The sequence below is a fragment of the Moschus berezovskii genome, chromosome 2 (assembly GCF_049115385.1).
Source record: "Moschus berezovskii isolate FMDL1 chromosome 2, NW_MosBer_1.0, whole genome shotgun sequence".
In the NCBI taxonomy this organism is placed as follows: Eukaryota; Metazoa; Chordata; class Mammalia; order Artiodactyla; family Moschidae; genus Moschus; species Moschus berezovskii.
The window spans coordinates 51,066,408-51,085,521 of NC_142461.1; the positions used below are offsets into that span (position 1 = coordinate 51,066,408).

The 19,114-nt window shown below is 39.6% G+C and overlaps 1 protein-coding gene across 3 annotated transcripts in view; it reads left to right on the forward strand.

The window, feature by feature from the left end:
- The window catches only part of ANKRD44 (ankyrin repeat domain 44), a 320,963-nt gene that overhangs the window by 202,006 nt on the left and 99,843 nt on the right, over positions 1-19,114 (forward strand). For all 3 annotated transcript variants that reach the window (XM_055398457.2, XM_055398458.2, XM_088828639.1), the window contains exons 5-9: positions 43-243; positions 576-663; positions 3,140-3,282; positions 4,258-4,470; positions 13,454-13,532. In XM_055398457.2, the coding sequence (XP_055254432.1) occupies positions 43-243; positions 576-663; positions 3,140-3,282; positions 4,258-4,470; positions 13,454-13,532 (724 nt within the window). The remainder of the gene's footprint in view (positions 1-42; positions 244-575; positions 664-3,139; positions 3,283-4,257; positions 4,471-13,453; positions 13,533-19,114) is intronic.

Here is a 19,114-nt window from a genome sequence, read left to right on the forward strand (position 1 = left end):
CACATTTGTCAGTGACCCCTGTAAACTCTGCTTTTATTATAGGAAGCAGTACAAGTATTGATTAAGCACTCAGCTGATGTCAATGCAAGGGACAAGAACTGGCAGACCCCACTCCACGTGGCAGCAGCCAATAAGGCTGTTAAGTGTGCAGAAGTCATCATTCCCCTGCTGAGCAGCGTCAATGTCTCTGACCGAGGGGGACGCACAGCCTTGCACCATGCTGCTCTGAATGGCCATGTGGAGGTGAGTGTCCTCAGCACTGAAATGAGAATCTTCCCCACAGACTCTCTTAGCCCCACATGGAACCTAAATTTCACCATTGAGGCCTTAGAAACCTTAGGCAGTTGCCTGTTTTTAAATTTAGAGCCACAATAAATTGAAAAAGTAGCCAACACCTCAGTCTTTTCCTCTGACACCCAAGCCACAGGTTGGCTGAGGTATCTTCCTACTTGGAACTTCAGATCTCTGACCTGCCTTTAGATTGGATGTTAATTTGGCTCAGATCACCTGCTGAGGGTGAGGACTGCTTACCATTACAGAGTATACATTTGATTTCATTGTTGGTTATCTTTCAGATGGTCAATTTACTGTTGGCTAAAGGGGCAAACATCAATGCGTTTGACAAGAAGGATCGACGTGCTCTGCACTGGGCAGCTTATATGGGTAAGGGTTCCATGAATGGAGAGCAAAGTGCAGATAATCTGAACTGATGAAGCTCCAAGTCTCTCACTGACTCTGTAGATTTTCTTTTGGGTGAGCCTGACTTCTTTTCAAGCTTCGGATCCAATTGAATTAAGATTCAGTCCCTTTTACTGGGGTGCACGCATAGAGCACTCTAGTTGGGCAGTAGCTTCGTCAGGGATTTATTTATCCTACAAAGAGCAGGAGAGATGAATCATGACATGAACTTCATTGAATGTATTTCAATCTGGGTTGGAAAGCTGCACAAATTGTGCTTGTGTTAACTTTTTATGGCAGCAAAATAAAGTGTTTAAAAAGAAGGACGACTGGCTAGCAAAGCAAGGATGTAAAATTTCATTTGTCTTTTTATTTATAAATACTCTTGAAAGAAACAGAAAGGAAGGAAGAAAGGACAACATCCTGGTTGTTATGTAGAGGTGACTGGAGTCACTGTGAGTGATTCTGTTACTCCACTGCCAACAGAACTGGGGCTTGCTCCTCGTTTCTGCTGGCTCAGGTGCAGAAGACAAAGGAAGATATTATGTTTCTGTGCTTTTCTCATCACTTGTGTTGGCACTAGTGCCACTGACAAATAAGAGCCCTCATAGAGTTTATTTTCAGTGTGGACTTGTGGGAAATGTAGAACTAAGATCCTTCCTTTGTGTTTCTGATTGGAGAACATCCTGCAATTAGGAAAGCAGACAGAATTCTACCAGCTCCAAGTTATAAACACTCTGACTGCCCGTCACAACACAGGAGATTGTGTGGTAAATTATGGATGGTCCACACAATGGGACACTATGGAGTAACTATAGCAATGATGTCAGTATTTTTTTTTTTGACATAGAAAGATTGTGTGACTATGTTAAGTGAAAACAGATCATATAGTAGTACAGTTTAAATAATACAACCTCATTTTTGTAAAAAAGATCTCTAAAGTAAATACAATCTTGAAAAAGCAGTCTGGGATGTATTAAACACTGAAATATTAACTGAATATCTCAAGGAAATGGATGATTTTGGTTCCCTTTTAACACATTTTTGCTCTTTCTTAATCCTTTTAAACAAGCCTACAGACCTTTTATTATCATAAAAAACAATAATGGTAATTGTAGGGAAAAAAAGAATGGATTGGGGCAGAGCTGAGATAAATTATGTGGGTATAGATGAGTCTGAGTGAATTTTGGTGTTTAAAAAACAGAATTTTAAGATTTTTCAAGCATTACCATTTTTTACAAGGTGAAATGGACTTTTGAATTAATTGAAACAGGTTAGATGCCTACATGGTCCCTGCCGGACTGGAGCCAGTGATCGTTTCCCAGATGATGTTTAGGCAGAGCATACATTAAGCTAGTGTGACGTTATACTCAAAGAACGTGGCCTTTTGCGTTTGTTCTTTGCTGATATATAGCTAAAGGTGTTCATCACTGAGTTGTGTCTGACTCTTTGTGACCCTGTGAACTGTAGCCCGCCAGGCTCCTCTGTCCATGGGATTCTCCAGGCAGGAGTACTGGAGTGGGTTGCCATTTCCTTCTCCGATATATACTTAAAACATGTATAAAATTGCTAAAAGAAGTTAAGTTATATTTTTGTGTGTCATCAGGATGCAAGTAGGGAAACATATAGAGATGACTGTCCTTGGGAACGAAAGGTCAAAACCAGGACAAAGAGCTTAAGATAGCATCACCACCAGCCAAGACCAGCCTCTCTTTGTCTCTCCCTCTCTCGGTCTCTCTAGGCCCTGAAGCCAGTACTCATCTTCTACCCTTCCGTTACCAACAATGTTTAGAGCAGTGATCCTAAAGCACTGAACAATCTTTAGTCAGGAAATAAAGGTCAAACACATTTATCGTTGTATATGTAGCAAAATAGACCACAAAGAAAAATATTCTTGAAAATATGCCAACAGGAGTTGAAACTAGTTTTCCATTTAGTCAGTAATTCATGAGAATACTTTGAAGTTGAACCATATAAAGGTGCCATTTTTGTGGGTTCAAAAAAGGGTCAGACAGTAGCAGTTTCATGTGATTTAACATATGGAGTTGTTCTGATTAACTGATTTTTTTCCATTAGTTTTTCCAGACCAATTTGTCATTGTTAGACTTTTCAGTGAAGAATGGCAATTGGTTTCAAAAGCATTGTTTTCATTTTAACACAATTTTTTTTAGTCTCTGGTTCTAACATATTTTTAGGACTTTGTCATTATCTGTAAACGAGCGTGGATCTCCTTAAAGAGAAGGCTCACATATGAATCATCTTCCCACAGGATTTACATGATACCTGACAGATAGTAGGTACGCACTGAATATTTGCTGGCTATTTGCCATGAACCAGCTTTTACACATAGCTTAGGAAAATGCTGGTGGCAATGAACAAGGATGGTGATAACTCAGGTGGAATGAATTGTCAAATTGTTCTAGGAAGGTTGACCGTGTTTTCTGCTGCTTTCTTTGTAAAGGCCACCTGGACGTTGTGGCGTTGCTCGTTAACCATGGTGCAGAAGTGACGTGTAAGGACAAGAAGGGCTACACGCCCCTGCACGCCGCAGCCTCCAACGGACAGATCAATGTTGTCAAGCATCTTCTGAATCTGGGGGTGGAGGTGAGCTATGATTCAGGCATTGTCCCACGGTACATTTGTGGGTTTTCTGTTGTTCTGAAATCCTGTTTGCCTTTTAATTCAAGAGGGGGAAAACCCCTCATTTCTTAGCATCCTGTTTTTTTTGAGTTTACAAGGGCAACTGATGAAGGGCAATCAGGGCATATGCTAAGTAGTAGAAAACGAGAAATGGGCTAACTTTCTATATCAACATAGATAGAGAAATATTTAAGCATATGTGATAAATATTGACCAGTCATTTTTAAACACTGGCTACGGTTCCTCATCCCACCTTTAGAACCTTCTAAATTGAGGCTTCCAAGCAGAAATGAATGAGTAAATGGCAGGGACAAACATGCTGAGTTGGAGAAGTTGACTCGACCCCATTCTCCTTGGGTAGCAGGGCAGGAGCAGTGACGAGGTTGTCCTGGAGGGAAGGAAAACTAAGTTGTAGTACTGAGATGGTGGTGGTGAGACGCAGGAGTCACGGCTGTCTGGGGAAAGCAGGAGGGAGGGAGGGGCTAAATACCCAGCCTAAACACCGGAACTTGGCCTGGTCAGGGGTCAGACAGCAGAGCCAAACCTGAGGGTTCTGAGTTCAGGCCCCATGGCGGCTCTCTGAGCAACCCCCAAGCTTCCCTCTTCCGTTCACCATTGAGTTTCGAGCTCTTTTCTTGCTGCCCAGGTTCAGTTCTCCTCTGGCATTTTGAGACAGGTTTGCATTTCATTTTATCCTTTCCCTAGCTGAGAAATATCTTCCCACAAGTTGAAGCCTGGTCACTCTCCTGTTTTGCTGGTCTTTATCTCCAGGCTAAAGCCTTCCCGGGATGACCACCGTGGGGCAAGAGTAAGCTCTGAATAATCACACGCTGATAGAGGGATATTTCCTTTCTCCAGCACACCTATTAGGCTTTTGGTGGGAAATGGGAGTATATTGGCTCCAGTGATTTTCATCACCCATATTGGGCTCATTTGCAGATCGATGAAATCAACGTGTATGGAAACACAGCCCTCCACCTGGCCTGCTACAATGGGCAGGATGCTGTAGTCAACGAGCTGACCGACTACGGTGCTAATGTGAACCAGCCCAACAACAGCGGGTTCACCCCGTTGCATTTTGCTGCTGCCTCCACACACGGTGCTCTGTGTCTTGAACTATTAGTAAACAACGGGGCTGATGTTAACATCCAGGTAGGATCTCTCAGTCTTCTTCCTTCAGTGTTAAATACCTTTGCGTTGAGCCTCCGAGCAAAATCACCCGCTGTCAATTACAATGAGTAAATTATAACTCCAAGCATCCTGACTGTCGCAGCCTTATCCTGTACTGGCACATTGTGGAAACTTATGCAGGAGTGATGGTACCAGTGGACGGCACTGAGATTTTAGCTATGTGACCTTGGGAGCTTAGTGAATTTACCAGAGTAAACACTGGGTCTCAGGCATGTTGACTTGGCCCAGATTCTAATACTGAAGTGAATGTTGAGCTGATAGAGCAGAGCTGCTGAGAATGAAAAGGAAGCCTAACCTAATGATATCAATTATGTTCCCAACCCATGTGACCCTCCAAGAAGTTTCACAAATGCCTTCTTGGAGCACACCCCAGATAGTAGCTGCCATTATATGATACTAATCTGATTTTCATGGTAATTCCTTTACTCAGCAAACTGACTGATGACTACCTAGTGCCCTCTGTTTGATACTGGGTGTATACTTCAAGGTGCCCTTAGGGAATTTACAGTATGGCAAGGAGATAATGTACTCAGATAATCTTGAGGCAAGACAGAATGCCATGAGTGACATGAGGGATTATTAAAATGCTGCGGATTGTAAGAAGGAAGTGTTGACTTGCTTTTTGCTTGGACATCAAAACTGGGGATTGCTGTTGAGCTGAAGATTGATATCAGCTGAGATGAAGAGAGAGAGTTTGAGAGAGGGCGTTCCGTATGGAAAGAATGGCATTAGCCCAGGGTTTGAGAGCTGTCAGTAGGTAAACTTTAGATAACTGTTAGTTCACTCACCCTAACAGATAACCAAGAGGAACATCTGTAGGCAGCCTTCACGATCCAGGTTACATCACTTGGATGCATTCAGATTGTAGCAGAATATCCTGACTTATCCCAAGTGACCTTGTTCTCATCCTCAGCTCTCCTTCTCCCAAACACACAAGAATCTTAAAACAAAGACCCAGTGTATTCTATCTCTGCTTTTGAAAAATTGTAAATTTCCAAGATATAATTTCAAGGATGTTGGATCGTTTTAATGACCTTCTCTATTCACTATTAAAATCTTTTTATGTTTTTTCATTTAATTTATAATACTGGGGAAATATGAGACAAATTTTCAGAATAGTAGTTTATTGTGATTGAGCAGACTGCAAATCATATGAAAGAAAGGAGTCAGGAATAATAAGCCAAAATATGACCTGACCAAGAATGAGCACTTATATACTGGCCAAGGAGTTTGGGTTTCTATAGGCTATAGAAGCCACTAATCATTGTGGAGGTCACATGATCAGAACTGAGGCTTAGGAACAGTAATCTGGCCACAGAACACTAGAGACAGAAAGCATAAAAGGGAAAAAAAAAGTGTGTATATATATATGTATATGTATATATGACTACTATAGATTTTAAACTTTTATATAACAGAACAGCAACTTAACCTTAAAATAAAATTAAAAGGGGAACAACTCAGAAAATTTTCTGCAATATACATGATAAGAAAGATTTAACATGTTTAATACATAAGAACTCATAAAAGTCAATAAGAAAACATTTGACAATCTGCTAGAAAATATGGACAAAGGCAGATCACAAAAGAGAGGATACAGTATCCATTGAATTTATAAAAAAATGTTCAGTATCACCAGTCACTAGAGAAATGCAAGCTAATACTTTCATAATACTAGTACATTAATATTTGTGTTTAAAATTGGCAATGTAATCAATGAAATATTAAAATGTAAGATCATTAAGTAAGTATGATCCAGCTTTTGAATTTCAGAAAGTGTGCATCTATGTATGCATAGGAAGAGAGTAATATCTGAAATACATATCAATATCCTGGCAACAGTTACCACTCCAGAAAGTTATCTCTCCAAAATTATGATTTGGGTTTTTTAGTTCCTTTTCAATATAATTGTTTTAATCATATTGTGATGCAATGAGAATGTGTTATTTTCATATCCAAAAGAATAAAAAGCTATTTTCATTAAAAAAAATTCAGATATAGTGGACCTAGGAAGGTGACAAGTAGAGGATAACTGGAAGCCGATAGAACAGGTCTAGATAAAAGGATAAGAGGTAATAAGGACAGGGAATGGGGACAGTCGACAAAGGGGGAGGCTTTGCAGAGAGGAAATCAATGGGCTTTGGTTGGACAGGAGATGGAAGAGAATTGAAATCTGGCTAAGGAAAGGTAGGTAGTACAGCATAATGATTCAGTGTCCAGTTCTGGGGCTAGACTGCCTAGAATTTCACCCTGGTCTTGACTTTTAGTAAATATATAGTCATAAACAACTTCTCCATGTATTTCAGTTTATCTGTAAAATTAGGCAAACAACAGTATCTTCTAAATGGAACCGTTGTGAGGATTAAAGTTGTCTCACATAAATTACTTGGAACAATGCTGGCCATATAGGAAGTACTCCATAAGTGTTTATTTATTTATTTTTAATTGGAGGATAATTGCTTTACAATATTGTATTGGTTTCTGCCATATATCAACATGAATCATCCACAGGTTTACGTATATCTCCTCCCTCTCATAAATGATTATTGTTATTAAGAAGGATGTCAGGAGAAAGAGTAGGCGTAGGAGGTAAAACTAGTGAGTTTAGTTCTTGAGAAGCTGATTTTGAGCCTTTGATACAGCCAGTACAAGAAAACCAATAGTGGAGAGCAGTGGAGAACAGAAGAAAATGCATAGGTTGCCTCATTCACGCAGAGGTGATTGATAGTGGAAACTGGGAGACAATGCTGAGATCACCTAGGGAGACAGTACCTCAGAGCACTAGTCGAGATGGGGATGCAGGTCTCTAGTAACTCTTTACTCTCAGGTTCAGCAGGAGGAGGAAGAACTAGAGAAAGAGATAAAACGAGAAGATAGGAGAAGGAAACAGAGGAGAAGTAGTATCTTTGTGAAGGTAGAATGCAGACGGAAATGAAAAAGTAAACTAGATGAAAAGAATTTCAGAGTTCTAGATCTTGTAAAGGGGCTCCATCCACGGTCCTATGTGGAGGTAAGATGAAGGTCTTTAGGGGCAACAAAGAGACCTAGGTGGGGAAAAGAGCCAACGTGTGGGGTTAAAGTCCTAGAGGACAGTGGTAAGAGGACAGGAGGCAAACAGGTGGCTCAACCACCAGTGTCCCCAAGACTTGTGACGCTTTTCTTGCCTTTCTGGTGCCTGAGGGACATACTGTGGATCTTCCGAAGGAAGGAATATTATTGAAATTAAAGGATCTCCCTTCACCAGCCTCACTTATTTGATTCACAGGGTTATCTGATGCTCTCCATTGCCTTTGTAAAACATGCCAACTGAATGTTTTCAGTGTGCCTGATACTGAAGCTGGAAGGCCACTTTCTGCCACACATACCTACTTCTCCCAGATAACTGATTAGTGGCCAGTTCAGATTGGATAAGGGACTTCAACTAAGTATACATAGTGCCTTGCTTTATGTCAGCCTTTTCTTTTCCTGCACAAAATGGACATGGAAAGCATAGCTACTTTAATAGTTAATTTTTCCTGTATACTGCTAATTATCAATAGAGTTTAAGAGGCACCATTTAAAAAAAAAAAGTCTGAGACTTGTATTTATGTATTATCTAATCTGTGTAAATGGGATTTTGAATCAAATCTAGCCTTCTCCCTCAGCCTCCCTTCGTCTTCTCTATCAACATAAAAATTCTCTTGACTCTTTATTAGTTATTCCACATTCTCTCTGGATGCATGGATCGTCTAATGTTTCCGTGGAGCCATTCAGTCTGAGTGGAGGTTGTTATCTCTCTGCACCACATTGCCCTTGGATTTTGAAAGTGTTTGTAGATTGAAAGACAATTTGTGTTTGTTTAGATTTGTCAAAGTTGGAAGAAAATAGCATATTGAAGTGTAGCCAATTCCTATTCACATGTTCACTTTGTTTTCCTCTGTCCTCCCAAAACACTAAGAGTGTCATCTTGATGAGAAATTTCAAGATGATGGAGATGAGAGAAAGGCTGTTTATCCTGCATGCATTTTAAAGCCCCTCATTTTGCTTAAATTGACCATGGCCCCGTCTTTGATTTTGAATATAGAGATGTCAGAAAGCTTAATTATTATAAAATAATAGAGACACAATACTTTATACAATAAGCTGTTGAAAGTTTACTTGTTTTTTGTAAATAGGAAGAGCATGAGAAAATATGAAATAATTTCTCTTCTCTAGTAGAAACCACATTGTTATTTCTGTAGCATCTCAAGGATCTTTTTGGAAGCTTTCAAACTAAGCTTTAAAGAAGATAGTTACATATGGCTACACTGGATATGACTTAGAAAGATAGGTTCAAAAATCACCATTGCCAGGTTGCCTACCTTCTGGTCACTAACATTGCACCTGCCTATGGTCTCAATTCTTTTTTGCCCACGGGCCCTTAGATCACTTAACTTAAAGCCCATCACAGTTTACTAAAGTAGACCAGCTCTCTTCTTTCTGTGTACTAGGACCAAATTTTATTCTATAATTGCATTGCAGAGGTTGAAGATGAAATTGGAATAGGCAAGAGTAAGCACTAGTAGCGACATGTCCCTTGGAACCTGGGAGAGGAAGTGAGCAAAGCAGGGAGGTGAATGTCTGAGGTAACCACGTACCATCTCCCACTTTTGAACCATGAAAAACTTGACCGTATATAGCTTTTTGCAAACCAAGGTATTAGATTGCTCTTCCATTGAGTTAGGAAGCCCTTTTGGGTTTCTGACTATATCTGATGCCCCCTCCCCCAGCTGACCTTAGCATTATCCTCTTGAACAGGAGTCCCCAACCTCTGGATCTAATCCCTGATGATCTGAGGTGGAGCTGATGTAATAATAATAGAAATAAAGTGCACAATAAATGTAATGTGCTTGAATTGTCCCCAAATCTTTCCTACCCCCACCCCGGTCCCTAGAAAAATTGTCTTCCATGGAATCGGTCCCTGGTACCAAAAAGGTTGGGAACTGCAACTGTAAAGGCTTTATTGTCCTCCACTGAGCTGCATGACAACAGGGGTACTGTGCCATGGAGAACACAGTGCCTTCAGGTTCCTGGGGAATAACTGTGTATTTAAGTTTAGAGAAGGTTTGAGGGAAGATGAAGAAAGAAGGCAGGGCTTCCCAGGTGGCTAGTAGGAAAGAGTCCGCCTACCAATACAGGGGCCACAGGAGACACAGGTTCGATCCCTGGGTTGGGAACATCCCCTGGAGGTTGAAATGGCAACCCACTCCAGTATCATTGCCTGGAGAATCCTATGGACCAGGGAGCCCAGCAGGCCGCAATTCATGGAGTCTCAAAGAGTCAGACACAACTGAGCACACAAAGAAAGACGGCATTAGAAGTGGAAGAAAAAAATGAATGGATTTCTGAGGATATTGGTCAAGAAAATTGAAATGCTCCATTTAGTTCAAGGATTAATCTTTCTTGGATGATGGTGAATACTGCCCTGAAAGAGTACTGATATTTGTCAAAAATATTCTTAGTCCTCATTGGTTTTGCTTCATGACCTATGGCAGAATCATAAGTCAAGTCAATAGGAGAGTCTCTTACTTGGAACACTTGTTCCAAGTAACAAAATTTTCCATGTCCTAAATCTGGTAGGGAAATACACCTAGAATTTGTAAGGAGACTAGAAATGAAGAAATATTTTTCTAAAAGCAAAGCTTAGAATAAGTGGGAGAATTGAACATTCCTTCTTTGAGAATTCAAGGAATGTTTTATATCTGTCTGAAGTTCTAGGAGCAGCAACAGCAAAGAAAAACCCACCACCCCCACCCCTACCCCTGTGTGAAAAATTTCTCAGGCAGCTAGTGAAACTCAGTAGGATCTCTAGTCTCAAACTGAATATTCTTAATTCTAATTTGTAAAAGCTAAATAAAAAGTACTCGTTTTTTGACCTTTATTGGTTTTCAATGACTTTTTGAAATGAGTTCCTTTTCTACCTATAGCATATAAACAAAGCTGCCCCACAATGACTGCTGTGACACTCTTAATACCCAGCCTCTTGCCACCCATCTCTCTCTCTCTCTCTATGGGAAAAAAAGAATCAACTAAGAACTGGCCTTAGTAGTAGATGAGCTCAGGCGAAGATCTTCAAGAATAGATCTGAAGCAAACATCACCGTTGACCATATTGCCGTCCTTTTTTTTTTACTTAAAATGAGCATCTCTGCTCCTTTACCAAAGGCACAAGCACTCCAAGGGAAAAAGCATATGGTGTTTACCATCTCTGTAATGGGGAAAGCTTTATAAACTGTACTCCCTAGAAACTGGTGACTCCTGCTCTGACTCTGACTGCAATTTAGTTACCTCCAGGTTGGTGGTTACTCCTAGCCTTTAAGCTCTTTTCTGGGAATGGAAAACTCTTGTTAAATATTCATAAAGGTATTATCTAAACACTGAAGTATTTATGGCTTTATGTATATTTAACTAAATGCTAATTAGTTATATTTTCATCTTAAATTTAAGAGGAAATAACGGAGCAAAATTTAAAGAAATAGCACCACCTAGGGACAAATGAATGTCAACTCTGCAATTTCTGTTTTCTCTCTCAAGAGTCTTGGACTGTCATCACTTTTTTGTTGGAGGGAAATATGTCTTAAATCCTCATGCCTAAGTGGTTCCCAGACTTTTGAGTCTTTTGAATTGTCTGCATTTCTCCCAGCCAAGATTCAGACTCTGTAATCAGATAGCTTTTAGGAGCTCTCCTCCATTGTATATTTTGTGGTTGGTGATAGCATCGTATTTTTCGGTTAGTGCTCCTTTCCCCCCAAAATATTATTTCAGTAGACTTTCAAGTTTGCTTCCATCTTCCTTTACTTTCTAAAGCTTTTCAATTCAGGCTATAATCATACAAGATTAAGATAGAGAAAAGATCCTATTATTTCTATTTTTTCTCCATCAACCTGAGAATCTTTCACTATAATGATTATTTATTTCACTCAATATGCAGTTACCAAAAGAGTTGGGGTTCCCTGGGGTCTCAGTTGATAAAGAATCTGCCTGCAATGCAGGAGACTGCCTGCAATAAAGGAGACGTGGGTTCAATCCCTGGGTTGGGAAGATCCCCTGGAGAAAGAAGGAAATGGCAACATCCACCCCACCCTACTCCCCACCCAATATCCTTGCCTGAAAAATCACATGGACAGAGGAGCCAGGCAGGGCTGCAGTCCACAGAGTCACAGAGAGTCAGACACAACTGAGTACAATGTTCCGAAAGAGTCGGACGTCACTTAGTGACTACACAACAGCAACAACAACTTTGACTAACTTCCCTTGGCACAGATCATACATAACTCCTCTTAAGTCTAAGGAATAGACTTACGGGATATATAATAAAAATTCTTCTGTTCAACCTTGTGGTTTTATAAGATATTCCAGTCCACAGTCAAAAGCAGCTGCTCCTAAACTTTAGTGTGATGTGAAAGTTAGATTGAAATCAATCCTGATTCTGTAGATCTGAGCTAGGACACAGGCTTCACATTCCTGCCAAGAACCCTGAATGATTCAGATGCATGTAGTCTGTAGTTCACTATGAGAAATATTTAAGTGATTATTTGCTTTCCATTGTAGCATTTTTAAAAGAATCATTTTAAAACACAAGTATATGAGTTTCATCACAAAAATAAACTTGTACTTTTAAAATCTTGTATTTTAACCTCAGGATTAGGAAAACATATCTTCTGAGACTTAGAAAAATAACAGTTACATAAATTTCTTTTCGGTTTTAAAAATAATATCTGAATCAAAGAATACATAATATATTCTCTCGGGGATACTTTGTGTCTAAAGTAACAGTAATATTTTCGTGGGTATTACTGTTTTTAGAAAATTCTATAAATGACTACTACTTAATTAAAAGTGTAGAACTTTGGTATTTGGTGCAGTGAGAAGGCAATGGCAAGCCACTCCAGTTCTCTTGGCTAGAAAATCCCATGGATGGAGGAACCTGGTAGGCTGCAGTCCATGGGGTCCCTAAGGGTCAGACACGACTGAGCGACTTAACTTTCACTTTTCACTTTCACACATTGGAGAAGGAAATGGCAACCCACTCCAGTGTTCTTGCCTGGAGAATCCCAGGGACGGGGGAGCCTGGTGGGCTTCCGTCTATGGGGTCACACAGAGTCGGACACGACTGAAGTGACTTAGCAGCAGCAGCAGCAGTGCTGACTAGTGGGTAGATTCTGTACATTTTCCATGTTTTGGCTTAACCTATGTCAGAGAATGCCATTATAACTTGGGTGATAAAGAGGTGGTATATAAATTCAGCACATTTCCAGCTGATCATTAAAATGGCAACTTGCTAAACTATTGCATATCTTAATCCTATGATTTCTAATGAGTTAAGTGGAGTAAATGTTTCTTTTTTGCGATAATAAAAAGAAGTGTCTCCCCGCCCTGTGGAGTTAAAGTGTAGATAATGGTGGAGGATTTCGGGTCAGTTTTGAAAATTGCAATGATTTATAGCAGTTTAGCCATCTTTTCTTTGAGCCCCTTTTTTTTTTTGTGTGTGGGGGAGAATCCTAGAGTGGGTTGCCATTCCCTTCTCCAGGAGATCTTCCCAACCCAGGGATTGAACCCGGGTCTACCCACACTTTAGGCAGACGCTTTACCGTCTGAGCCACTGGGGAAGTTTAGCTGAAGAGGACCAAGCAAGTTAATGCATCATTTGCCTTTTTTAAATTTACTACAGACAAACGTTGAAAAAACACTATAATGGAAAATATATGAAAAAGATATATGTTTACATATATATTTATAACTGAATCACTTCGATGTACACTGGAAACTAACACAACATTGTATATTAACTATACTTCAATTTTTTTTAAAAAAATGTGATGTTAGAAACCTGCAATATCATATACACTCAATTGGAAACTGCGGAATGTTTCAGATTGATGTTACTTGCCCTTTGTTTTTTTCTCTGTCTCTCTCTCAATTTTTAGAGTAAAGATGGTAAAAGTCCGCTGCACATGACAGCTGTCCACGGAAGGTTCACACGTTCGCAAACCCTCATTCAGAATGGTAAGAGAGATTCTGCTAGTGTCATTACTGGAACAGTTTCTTGATGTGACTTGAGTTTGGCTGTCAGTTATTTGAATATGAAATACAATGCTCTGTTAGTGTTTATTAAGCTTGGATTTGTACGATCCTTTGATGAACTTGGTTACAAGCTCCTCATCAAACAAGTCATCACCACCCAGCTTAGGAATAAGGACATAGAGCCATAAGTTTCATAGTCAATTCCTAGTCAAAGAACATGTGAGTTTTGAAACTGGAAATGACATATAGGCTTAAGATCCTGCATGTTTTACTCAGAAACTAGTAAAAATAAGTATCAGGCATTTGCTAGCAGCAAAGCTGAATTATTTTTAAATTTTCAAACCCACCATAATTTCATAAGTTAAAACTCATTAAGCTACTTGGGCAAAGGTAGGAAAAATGAGATGACTCAGCAGAAAATCAGATACATACATGATATAAAGGATCATAAAATCACAGGCTTGATAGAGATCTTGGAAAGTCACAGAATCTAGTAATATTCCAGACTTACAATAAAGATGTGTTTGAACCATTGGGTTGTCTCTGCAGCTAAAATACTAGGGAGTGTCACTTCACATCATGGTTCATGTTACTATTAGAAAGTAATGGCCAGAATCTGGGAGTGCACTGACCTTGCTAGCATAACTTCTGTTATCTTAGCTAATCCTGAAGACACTTAAAAAAAAAAAAACAAAAACAGGTTTAGTTCAGATTTTTGCTGACATTTCACATAATTTCAGCAGTTCCTAAACTATCTTTAGTTGACCCACATTTCTAAATCTCAAAACTCAGACATTAGTCAGTTTTTTAGGCCTATCTTCCTGCCATCTGTAAGAATATTGGATGACAAACACTTGAAGCATTAGTGGTACTATCAGGAAGATCCTTTGGAGGAAGACATGACAACCGACTCCAGTATTCTTGCCTGGAGAATCCCCATGGACAAAGGAACCTGGCGGGCTGCAGTCCACAGGGTCTCAAAGAGTCAGACATGACTGAAGTGACTTAGCATGCACAAGTTATGTCTTTGGCACTGAAGTCATTTGACACTATGCAGAGAAATTATGCTGAGGAAGCAAAATGTCTGCAGCGAAGCACAGGAAATTTATAAACACTCAGTGAAACTATAGAAGAAAAGCAATCCCAGCAAATTTCCAGTGAGCAAATGCAGATAATTGAAAATTAACTGCACAACACCTATTAATTCTAGTTTGAAATATGTGGTATGCCTTTGACATTCACTTTACTGAAAAACCACCTTAATTGTTTTGTTTCTCTTGAAATCAAGGGAGGTGGGGAGGGACCCTGGCATTTCTCCTTTGCACACTTTCCTCATCCTGCACTTATAGAAGGAAGTGGCAGGCCACTCCAGTATTCTTGACTGGGAAATCTCATGGACATAAGAGCCTGGCAGGCTACAGTCAGTCCATGGGGTCACAAAAGAGTTGGACATGACTTAGCAACTTTAGCAACTAAACAACAACGACTCATCCCACTGTATTTCTCAACTGTTTTTCAGAAACAGTGTCCACTGCCTTAAAAATAAACAAAACCAGGGAGCTATTTGGTATCCAATTTGAAAATTTTAATGTGAATATAATCACTGGGCTTTAGCTTGATGGCATTAAAGAGCATTCTTCCCTGTTGAAGCAATTTCAAACACTAGTGACCAGACCAGAGAAGGAGCAGCTTTTCACCTTGTAAGCACTGCATTCCTACAGGTCCATCTCTGTGGGCCAGACCTGTGTCATGCTAGTGTGCTTAAAGCAGTCTTGGGGGGCCACTGGCTGCTTTGATCTTTTCACAAACCATCCCTGTGAACTTAAACTTCCATGCCTTCTCTACTAGAATTCTTGCTAGACTTTTGAATGGGGATAAGACCTGAAAAAGACCCTATGTCTTGTCCTCTGTGATCAAGGAGCTTGTCTCAGAGCCTATTCTTGGCTGGCCTGGCATCTTACTTTGTGGGTTGAGTGGAGTCCAGGGTCCTAAAATACTGAAAATGTAGTGGCTATAGTATATAACATTATACTGATTGTATATAATATTATATATATATAATATACTATATATGTATTATATATAGTATATAATACTATAATGATAATGGTTGAGTGTTCTTCACATTGTGCTATGCACTTGACTAAGCACTCCACATAAATCCTTCCAACCAGCCCCATGAGAAAGAGGTGCTGTTGTTATCTCCATTTCAAACATGGAGAAACTGAGGCAGAGAGGTTGTCACTTCTGTTGGGATACCTGGCATATATGTTGAGGAACAGAGATTAGAACTCAGGAAGACTAACATTGGAGACTGAACTCTCAAACGCTCACTTATAAATGTGTTATCTGGATGAACAATGACATGTTAAAATTTTTTTTTAAACTTGAATTCTATTTAAGAGTTGCTTGTATTTGGCATGGAGTCATCCCTGTAAAGGGATAATTTGGCATTCTCTTCTCTCAGCCAACAATTCTTTGCATTCATTACACATGTGAGAACTGTGAGTTCTTCCATTTGACTTTTTTTTAAAAAATGCCCTTAGGAACAAGAATAGGAAGCTCTTTTCTTTCCTCCTGTTTGTTGGTTTCCTTTTGGGAAAAGTCCAGAGACTCACACCCCCAGGGCCTGGTGTCCATCCTCCAGAGTGGATCCCTACATGGCAGGACCCTGAATGCCCATCCCCTGTGGGGACATCACTTGGTCCTGAGACCTGCTGAGGGACATGCTTGGTGTTTGTTTTGTTAAATTGCTGTGATAATCTGGACTTTTTGCAGCATTTCTCTGCTTCTCTGACTGCTCTCTGCTGCTGCGTCACTTCAGTCGTGTCCAACTCCGTGTGACCCCATAGACGGAAGCCCACCAGGCTCCCCCATCCCTGGGATTCTCCAGGCAAGAACATTGGAGTGGGTTGCCATTTCCTTCTCCAATGTGTGAAAGTGAAAAGTGAAGTCGCTCAGTCATGTCCGACCCTTAGCGACCCCATGGACTGCAGCCTACCAGGCTCCTCTATCCATGGGATTTTCTAGGCAATATTACTGGAGTGGCTTGCATTGCCTTCTCCGGACTGCTCTCTAGTCAGGGCTATTAATTCTTTATAATACCTTCCCCCCTGCCCCCAATCATTCAGTTTTGGTAAGGTGATCATTTAAAAAACTCTTTTTTAAGTTAATAAACAAAGAGTGCCTCTGCTGTTCAGTCATGTTGTTTGTTATCTGAAGCTGCGTTTTAGAACCAGAGAGGGAAAGAATTAAATGAAGACATAATCTGATATCAAAAGGCATTTGATCCAGCCATTTGCACAAGCAGCTGCCTTAGATGATGCCCAGCAGGTTGTAAAAGTTCAAAATGATGCTTTTTTTTTTTTTTTCATAGAAGCTTTAAAAATAGAGTTTGAAAAGGAAGAGCCAAGGAATAGGTTAGGATGATTCATTGTGAGATTTTTGATATTTGGGCTTATAGGCCTTCCAAGGCAACTTAATAAGATGACTATTCTTGTTTGTGCAATGAAGAGCTAATTTCAGATGAATGCCTGGATAATGCTGCATAAATCATCTCTTCCTATATGCTCTGCCTGCGTCTAAACTCACAAATGTTTATTTTCCTCACTAATTATCAATGCTGGATTACCAACATTTAACTTGCAACTTTCAAATAAAGAGTAAAGATATTTGAATTACAAGCAACTGTTAAAGATTTTCAAATGAAAATGGAAAGCTTTGGGAGTGACCATAAAATAGAAATTCATTCATCTAGAGGTCCTAAACATATTTCTGAATAACAAATAGTCTCTCTTTGTTTTCCTACTAAGTTATGATGTTTTCCAGAAGTATATTTTAAAGGACGATTAAAGATGATTACCCGTATTTTTACAGTTTTAAATTAACTTATGAAATGATAGTGACAACAAAGAAACTTTATCAGCTCAAATCTCCTAGACCATCCTTTCCAGTATTTTTCTTCTCTTTTCCTATCTTATTTTTGGCATATTTGAAGCTGATAAACATGGAGCCCCTAACACTTGGCTCAGAAGGACATGAGCAATGTAGTGTTTGTCCAGGACAAAGATTTCTTTGAGGTTCAACTCTTCGATCAGCCCTGGGGGTGGACCTTTTAGGCTGACCACTGTGGGCAGCTCTCACATGGGTACCTGTATCCTGGATTGCTCTGAGGTATCCATGGAGACCAAGTGGCTGCCTGTCCCCAAGGCATAAAAATGATCTAAATTGGATGCTTCTAAATTTAAATTATTGTGAGCTATTTCTTGAGTCCCTGGAAGTTTGCAATAGAGATCAAACCAGTCAATCCTAAAGGAAATCAACCCTGAATATTCATTGGAAGGACTGACGCTGAAGCTCCAATACTTTGTCTACCTGATTGGAAGAACTGACTCATTGGAAAAAGCCCTGATGCTGGGAAAGATTGAAGGCAGGAGGAGAAGGGGACAACAGAGAATGAGATAGTTGGATGGCATCACTGACTCGATGGACATGGGTTTGAGCACGCTCTGGGAGTTGGTGATGGATAGGGAAGCCTGGAGTGCTGCAGTCCATGGGGTCGCAGAGAGTCTGACACGACTGAGCAACTAAACTGAAAAGTTTGCAGTAACTAATTTTGTTTTATTATTTTTCTTGATTGTAGCCTGCCAGGCTCCTTTGTTCATGAAATTCTCCAGGCAAGAAAACTGAAGTGGGTTTCCATTTCCTTCTCCAATAAAATGAATACATGCTCACTATAGAATAAAATTAAATTATTAAAGAGATCCTCATCAATGTGTCTCCTTAATCCCACCCAATAATTTCTATTGACAATTTGATGAAACTTCCAGATTTTTTCCATGTATTTAAGAATGTACATATAAAGATATGTAATTACTTTTATGGAAATGATAATAGTCTATATATTTGGGCAACTGGTTTTAAAAATCAATACTTTGCTGCAGAAACAAAGATATGAGGAAAGATCAGCATTTGTATTCAAGCTGCCTTTTATATTTCTCTGTCACAAAGTCAAAAAGGGATTACCATTTCGTAAACACCTATTAAGTTGCAAAATCCAAATGTGTACATTTATTGGCACATGCTGAAATCTTGGCTGTGGAGTGAAACATCTTAAATCCTATGTAAACGGATGTACTAATTGGAGTTTTTTTAAACATCTTCCCCTTCTACAAAGGCCACACATATTTGTAATTATTTCACTTTTTAGGAGAGGATCTCATTCATTAACTCTGGTTTACCAACACACCTGGCTAGAAAGAATATTCTTTGTTGGAAATAAGTCTTAGGGAGTTGGTGGTCATAGTAGGATTAGAATGAAGGGCCATGCAGCTAGTATTGTGAAGATTTTATAATGTTCATATCATAAGAGATAGTGTTGTGGCCTGGAAGTTAATGTTCTTTCCTTAGGTCCGAAAAGACTTTCAATGGTTTATTTTTGGTTCTCAAATATACTGCTAACAGGAGTACAAATGGGTGCAGACTTTCTCAGAAGCAGTTTCCCAGTGTCCATCAAGAGCCTTAAAAATACTCATACTTCCAATCCAGTAGTACCACTTCTAAAA